The sequence below is a fragment of the Ceratosolen solmsi genome, unplaced genomic scaffold, assembly GCF_000503995.2.
Source record: "Ceratosolen solmsi marchali unplaced genomic scaffold, CerSol_1.0 scaffold53, whole genome shotgun sequence".
Lineage (NCBI taxonomy): Eukaryota > Metazoa > Arthropoda > Insecta > Hymenoptera > Agaonidae > Ceratosolen > Ceratosolen solmsi.
In genome coordinates, this window is record NW_011948441.1 from 1,134,299 (window position 1) to 1,142,161 (window position 7,863).

At 21.7% G+C, this 7,863-nt stretch overlaps 1 protein-coding gene across 1 annotated transcript in view; it reads left to right on the forward strand.

The window, feature by feature from the left end:
• Positions 1 to 461: 461 nt before the first annotated feature.
• The window catches only part of LOC105365743 (uncharacterized), a 40,265-nt gene continuing 32,863 nt past the window's right edge, over positions 462 to 7,863 (forward strand). Inside the window, exons 1-3 of the mRNA XM_011503976.1 lie at positions 462 to 709; positions 1,280 to 1,450; positions 1,535 to 1,561. Of these exons, the coding sequence (XP_011502278.1) occupies positions 676 to 709; positions 1,280 to 1,450; positions 1,535 to 1,561 (232 nt within the window). The 5' untranslated portion in view covers positions 462 to 675. The remainder of the gene's footprint in view (positions 710 to 1,279; positions 1,451 to 1,534; positions 1,562 to 7,863) is intronic.

Sequence of the window (7,863 nt, forward strand, 5' to 3'; positions counted from 1 at the left end):
TTAAAAATTATACAATAATGATTTATAATATTTTATTAAGCAATACTAATTTTTCAATTAAATTTAATTTCTATCTAAAAATATTCAAAAGTTACTCCGGCTGCTTATCATTTGAATTTATGTGTACTCAAACGACGTGACTAGAATGGTATAATTTAAAAACTAGTTTCACTATTAGCTGTATTATTATTGTATTAAAAAAATACAATAATAAAAAGTAATATATTGTGAATTGAATTCGATCTCATTAGAAATTATATGTACATATTAAACTACTTATTAAATATTCAAGCACAATATAATTGTATGTAATTTACATAATTTTATTAAATTATTAATGCTTTCATTTTATTTAAGATAATTAATTCCCTATATATATATATATATATATATATATATATATATAAGAAAAGAAATAATTTATAAATAAAGAATGTATACTGATTTCATACTAGAAAAAAAATTAAATGTTCTGCATTGAATGATAATTATAAATGATAAACAAGGTAAAGTGGTGATATGGCAACATAATTTACAACAGCGGGATTTATTTTAAAGCTATTTAAGTAGTAAAGCTATTTATTTAATTTACAAGTCTGAAAGAAACAGCTAGTCGCAAGAGAAAAACTCGAAATAATAATAATTATTAATTAACGGTCTTAATAGTTATTAGAAATGTCTAAACTAAGTATCTTTATTATCCTAAAAGGTATGTCATTTTTTTTATATTATCATCTTTTATATTATTTTATATCACATTATTATTTACTGTAATTGAAGACTGTTCTAAATTTTAAAAAATCTGAAAAGATAAATTTTTACATAAGAAAATAATAAAATATTTTATATTATGATTTATATTAATTAATACAAATTATTTCAATTAACGGTTTGAATAATTACCGGTTGAAATAGTTTTTTAATATAAAATCGAAAATGATAATATAAAATTCACTTATTTAATTTTCATTTGTAAAACTATAAAATTATTGTGATTCACAGTTTTAGCTTTAATATTATATTCTGTATGAAATAATATGATAATTTATATTTTATATGTATCTTTAAATGTAAATATTTTAGAAATCTTTCTATTAAATTCAATAAAATTAAATTAATATAAAATTAGTTCAAGACTAATATTACTTTTAAATAACCACTTTTAAATAAAAATATTTTTACAAAGTTACGATTATTGTATTTAAAATATTATTTCTCTTAGTACAAATAAAAACTAATACTTTCCATATTACTACGAATATTTTAAACATTGTTTCAGCTATTTTAATAGTTTTAATTGCGGTAAGAGTAGATTCCAATAAATCTACGAATGATGTTAATCCTTGCATGTGTTTAACCACGATGGAATGGATGCCAGTTTGTGGAACAGATGGAATTACTTATGATAGCAAGGGTTCATTAGAATGCATAAATGAATGTTCTAATACAAGTGAGAAATTATAATAGTACCATAAAGATTAATATTAATATTATGATTGATTCAACTAACTTTAAATAATTTATTTGCTTTCAGACGTTGAAGTTCAATATGTTGGAAAATGTAAAATAGAAAATAAATGAATTATATGGCTCAAGAATTTTTTTTTTCATTAATGTTATGCTGACTGATGTATTAAAAAATATCCAACTTGTAAGTTAATTAAATATTTGATTATATTCGATTTTGTACTATGCTATAATAAAGGGATTTATTTAACTTTACATTACACTTTCATGTATTGATGAATTATATATAACTAATATTCTATATTTTCGAAGGAATTTTTTAAATAGGATTTTCTTAAATATTTGTGTTTTCAAATATTTTTTAATTCTTTATTAATAAAAAGGATGTTCTATTAAAAAGATTTCTGAAATTTTAATTTAGATGCTTAAAGACCTATAGAATATTCTCAGTGCAATATTAATATAAATTTTGAAGTCATAAACTCATAATGTACAATGATTTATTGTCTGTACATACTTTTAATAAACTGATCATATAATTTTTCATGCGGATTTTAAGTTTAAATGTCAATGCATAGCTTTTATTGAAATGCCAAAAAAAAATTCACTTATCAAATAAAATTTACATTTTTTATAAACACGAAAACAAGTTTTAACGTAAAGTTAATCTATTAATTTCATAAATTAATAAAACATAAGTTTGAAATATCAAATGTCTTTATTTTAATAGCAGTACTTAGTTTTATGTAATTCATTAGTAGAATTTAACAAGTATAAGAGTATTCCTTTCTATCTTAATTTATTTGATACGTTTTTAACAATACTATTTATTTAACTCTTGAAACTATTTGAATAAAAGAATCTTAAATATTTTTAATTAAAAAATAATTATACCAAGGAATAGAAAGTAAAGAAGGAGAAAAATAAAACAAAAAATCTTTTTATTTAATATAGTTTTATTAATTTATTTACACGAAATTGACACGTACTTAAAGAAAGTGTTTTTAATTTATATTACAAGTTTTATATTTCAGAATTTTAAATTAGATTTTATATTTGAATTCTATAAAAAAGAAAAAGGCAGACCAGCAATTTTTAATGTTACTTGAATATTATTTTAACTTTCTCATGTCTATTTTAGTAGATGATCGGACTCATGATTAAATTATAAAATTATGAATGTTTTGTATTGGATAATGTCTTCCTAAATTTTTAATTGAATATTTAATATAAGATCATACTTATATTGGAAAGATTTTTTTATAAAGATCTAAATTTATTATGAAAAGTCACAGATATAGATACTTGAAATAACAGTTTTTAAAATAAAAATTAAATAACAATAATAATAATAATGTTTAAAAAGACTATTATCGAGATTAATTGGTCACTTGACAGAAGATATAGATCAGTGTTAGTAATAAGATTTTTTTATCAATCGTCTTATCTCCCTCTCTCCCTCCCTCTCTCTCTCTCTCTCTCTCTCTCTCTCTCTCTCTCTCTCTCTCTTCCTCTCGTAATAAATGAAACATAATGTATAAAAATGAAAGAGTTTATTTTCACGCAAGCTTTGAACAAATTATTATATCAAATTTTTCATTCATAAGTTGAATTATTTAATAACAATAGTTTCAAAACTTTTAAGCAAGGAACCTACTTAAAGAAAATTTGAAACAAATATTTTATAATTGACTCTACTGTAAGTGTACTAAGATAACAAGTATATCTATTAAGTTATGCGAATCACTTAATATCGTTTCATATGAAAATTTTTATTTAAACATTCGGTAATATTTAATAATATCTTGTAATATATATTACAATTTAATAATTTCTTTCGATAAAAATATACGTTTAATATTTAATGAAATATAATGGATCTAATCATGCGATCAAACCAGCGTACACTATGCAGTATCTTCTAATCAATCCTGTGCACTGTCGTCCATAGAAGGGATTAATAAGAATTTTTTAAAGAGTATGGTTTTTAGAAAAATATGATATAAATAATAAATTAAAAGGAAATATCAAATATCTGGAATTTTTGCTTTCATTTATTATTCAATATGATTGTCACGATAATCGTCTTTTTTTATTTACTCAATTTATTTACTAATTTACTCACTTAAAAATTAGGATAAAAAATTAGAAGAAATCAAGATAATGAAATAAATGTAACAACAAATCTTAATAAACAAACATTTTAATGAAGACTTTTCGCCTTTTTTAGTTGGTGTTTATTGGAAGATATGTATCGACTTAGATGATCAGATATCAAATGCAATGCATACATTTGTGGCATATTAATATTACATATTTAACCACAGGAAGGCTAATATTGTCTCTTTTTTCTGAAATTTCGTTTCTGAGTCTATCCAATTCGCGTATATTTGCTTTCCAGGTAATTTAAAAAGTATCCTTGTAATTTTCTACTCACAATATTTCTGTTTATCATATACGAATCTTTATATTCACTCCATTTTCTCTTAACTTCCCTGCACAAGTTTTAGAATTGTTAACAACGATTTATGATAATCACAAGTCAATGCTGATTATATACTTTGTTACTTGTTTCAATGATATCTTAAGTACTAAATACGTATTCCAAAGGATTAAAATATTATTAATATTGAAACTGATGTTCTATAATTATTAAAAATTATATTAAAAATTCAAAAATAGCAAATAATATATAGATGTTAATTGAAGAATTAAAGAATATCTATATTATGAATACTTATATTATGTCAAATGACTTAAATTTAATTTAAAGCCTTATAGTATTGAATATAATAAATAGTCTTACTTAATTTTTCTTAAAGAATATATTTGAATTCCTTTTCTTTTACTTGAATAGATCTCTCTCTCTCTCTCTCTCTCTCTCTCTCTCTCTCTCTCTCTCTCTCTCTCTATTTATGAGCCCAATATATTTTATTAGCAAATCGACACTTGTATATACAAGTTCTTAAAGAAAATATATAATTACTATAACTATTCGTCTTCAAATAACAATACGTTCAATGTTATAGTATTGAAGAAATTATTAGTATAGGACATAAAGTTATTGAACATTCATTTTAATTATCTTTAGAATAGAATGCACATTAACATAAAAAATACATGGCCACAGGTTCTCTTTCTATTTACTCATTTAACGCGTGAACTTAGAATATACTGTTAGAAACTCGTCAATTCCTTCCTATATTCAATTAAAGTAAAAATCATTGATCTATGCAGGTATATGCTGTCTTAAAATAGAAAATGAAGTAGTGAAAGTAAATTTTTTGAAGTGAAATTTCAATACAATATTTAATAAAAAGGGACGGTATTGATATTATTAGAAAATACTTATTTTCTAATGTTTAGTATACATTTTTTAATATTATTTAGTATACATAATTATCGAGTTTATTTAGTATATTTAAAACAATTTATGTTTTTCATATAATATAATTATGTACTAATAATAATATGAAAGTCTATCACTTTTCAGTTTTACTTTAGATTTATATAAGTTGTAAAAAATATGAGTAATAAAAGTAATTTATTATTAAGTGATAGTAACCGAAACGAGTTATTTTTAAATTCATTTCGTATTAGTAAGTAAAATAATATTACTAAGTAAAATATTCTAATACATTCATAAACCTTTTTCTTTAAATGCATATAAATTTTAATAACAAAATATAAATTAATAGAAATAATTGAAATAATAAAATATTAAAATATATACAAAGATATATACTTCTCTCTTACATAATTATTATCGTAAAATATAAATTGAAAATTTTTTCATAATTATAAACTTGGAAGGTATTTCGGGAAATGCTATATTACTAAAATAATATAGAAATTTATTGCTTTAATTTATACTAAATTTTTTAAATGAAATCCAAATTTAAATATTTATAGAATTTAAACAACTATCGAATTTGCATTACATATTTCACTTAAAACTTCAGTATTTTATCTAAATATATAATGTGTAATTATGTAAAATTAAAAATAATGACGGAGAAAGTAACTTAAAAAGGTCTATAATGTACATAAAATATAAAAATTTGAAGCAAAATATCTATTCAAATTTTTTCAACGTATATGTAATTTATACACACATTTGGGTTTTTAAAATTTCAAATTTATGTAGTAGCATAAAATGTTTATTTTCTTTAATAGAAATATCAATTTCTTTTTGTAAAAAGATAAATATTATAAGATCATATAATAAAATATACTAAAACTTATAACGTTAATTACATTCATCAATAACACAATTAGAAACTGATAATAAATGTTATTTTTTTTAGATAATTTTAAAAAATAATACGTCTATAATAATAATCGAATGAAAAATATTGTAAACTTTGCAGTATTTTCATTTTTAAATTATTTCTAATCATCTTATTATAACACTTTATTAACACTATGTAATATGTGAAAAGTTAAATAGCATATAAGTACAATAAGTATAAAAAGTAAACTTTCAAGTAGAAGAATCTTTGAAAAAAATTACAAATACAAGCAGATACTCCTCACATTTGCGAGGAGTAGAATGTGTTGCCTCATGCAGGCGCAATTGGGAAATTTATAGCTATTGCTACAAATTGATAAATAATAGCATACATTTTTGTTTTAACAATTAACAGCAAAAATTATTTTTATTTTATGTTACAATTAATTAATATTTTAATATACAATTAAATTTAGTCAGAGAGATTTACTGAATATTACATAATATTCCGTATTAGTTCATTATTTTCTGAAAACATACTTTTTTTCTTAAAAAAATTGTACCTATATAAGTACTTCAAAACAATTGTGCCTATAAAATTAAGTGATTTTTATTATAAACGTGAAAGGAAAAAAGGTAATATAAAAAGTAGGATGTACAAATTATTTCGTGATAATAAATATTATTTCATAATTTTTAAATATCTTCTAAAAATTATCACTACATGAATATTTACTGTCTCATCAATAAACATGAGTATTAAAAATATAATCTATTAATGAATCATATATTTATAGAAAATATTTCTTTTGTTATATAGTTTTTCATAAATTTATGAGACATACTTGAATTATTATAAAACAATATTACAAAACAATAAATGTTTATCCTTCCAAGATTTCGAATTAAGATCCAATAAGAAATGCAAAACATAGCTATACCCATTATATACCTATGATACATTAAAATTGTGTAAATCTCAGAGTAAACAGCAGTTTCATTAATTTAAATATTTTTCAATAAATGTATTATCAACAAAATCAATTTTAATTTTTATTCTTTATGATACTTTTTATAATATATTTATTATATGTTCATATTAATGATACATAACTTAGGAATAAATTGTGAATGATCCTGATTAAAGAAAAACAATTTTTCATTCTGCCTCCACATATTCAAAGAATATAGAAGTACAAAAAATTACCATGATTTTCAAAAATTTCCTTCATTTTTTCAGTAAATAAATTGGCAAATAGCAAATTTATTTATATGAAGTATATCATTATTTGAAGTAATGAAAAAAACTTTGAATAAATATCGAGACAAAAATTTACAATTACTTTTTCTGATATAGCAGATTACAGTAATTTCTATATAGCAGATGAAAAGTGTAACAACAAATTGTAACATAAAAATATTGATGACAATGAATTTTATTAAACCGAGTTATATATCTAAAAATTAACCTGAACTTTAAGTTTACGTTCGTTTTTTCATTATGTTCAAATTATTTACTTAAATATCAATTATACATCATTTCTGTACTAATAATTTTATCTCTTTTAAACTATTGAATGGTTATATCTCAGAATAGATATTTCTTTAATTATCATGCTAATTAAACTATTGGTCAAATTTTCATCGACACCGTATTTTATTTTTATTTCCAAGAAAAATTATAAAAAATTCATATTATTATTAGTATAAATGAATAAAAATTTCAATATACTTGCAGTGAGCTCTCATTCATATGCTCAAATAAATCCAGAGTATCTTAAAATACGTACGACTCATGTGGGATATCCGTATAATTTTTTCGCAGCCGAAAATTCCACCTCCTCGCGCTAATGCGACTTTGTATTGTAGCCTAAGATGAAAAATACAAACGCAGCTCGGCCAGTAATCACCGGTCCTCTCATAATTTAGGCTTCTTTATACGATTAAATTTAGTTCACGCACATGCTCGCCTGTAAGTGCGCAGCCAAACACAATACAAAAAAAGGTAGCTTAAATAATATTTTTAGAAGCAAATTTTACGACAAAAAAGCATTTACTGACCCTGAGTCCGGACTACATTGAGTTAACACAAAATTATACTGATGGAAGATACGAACAAAAGAAAAAAGAAACCAAAAACTAATATACGGAGGAGCAGGCGTTTA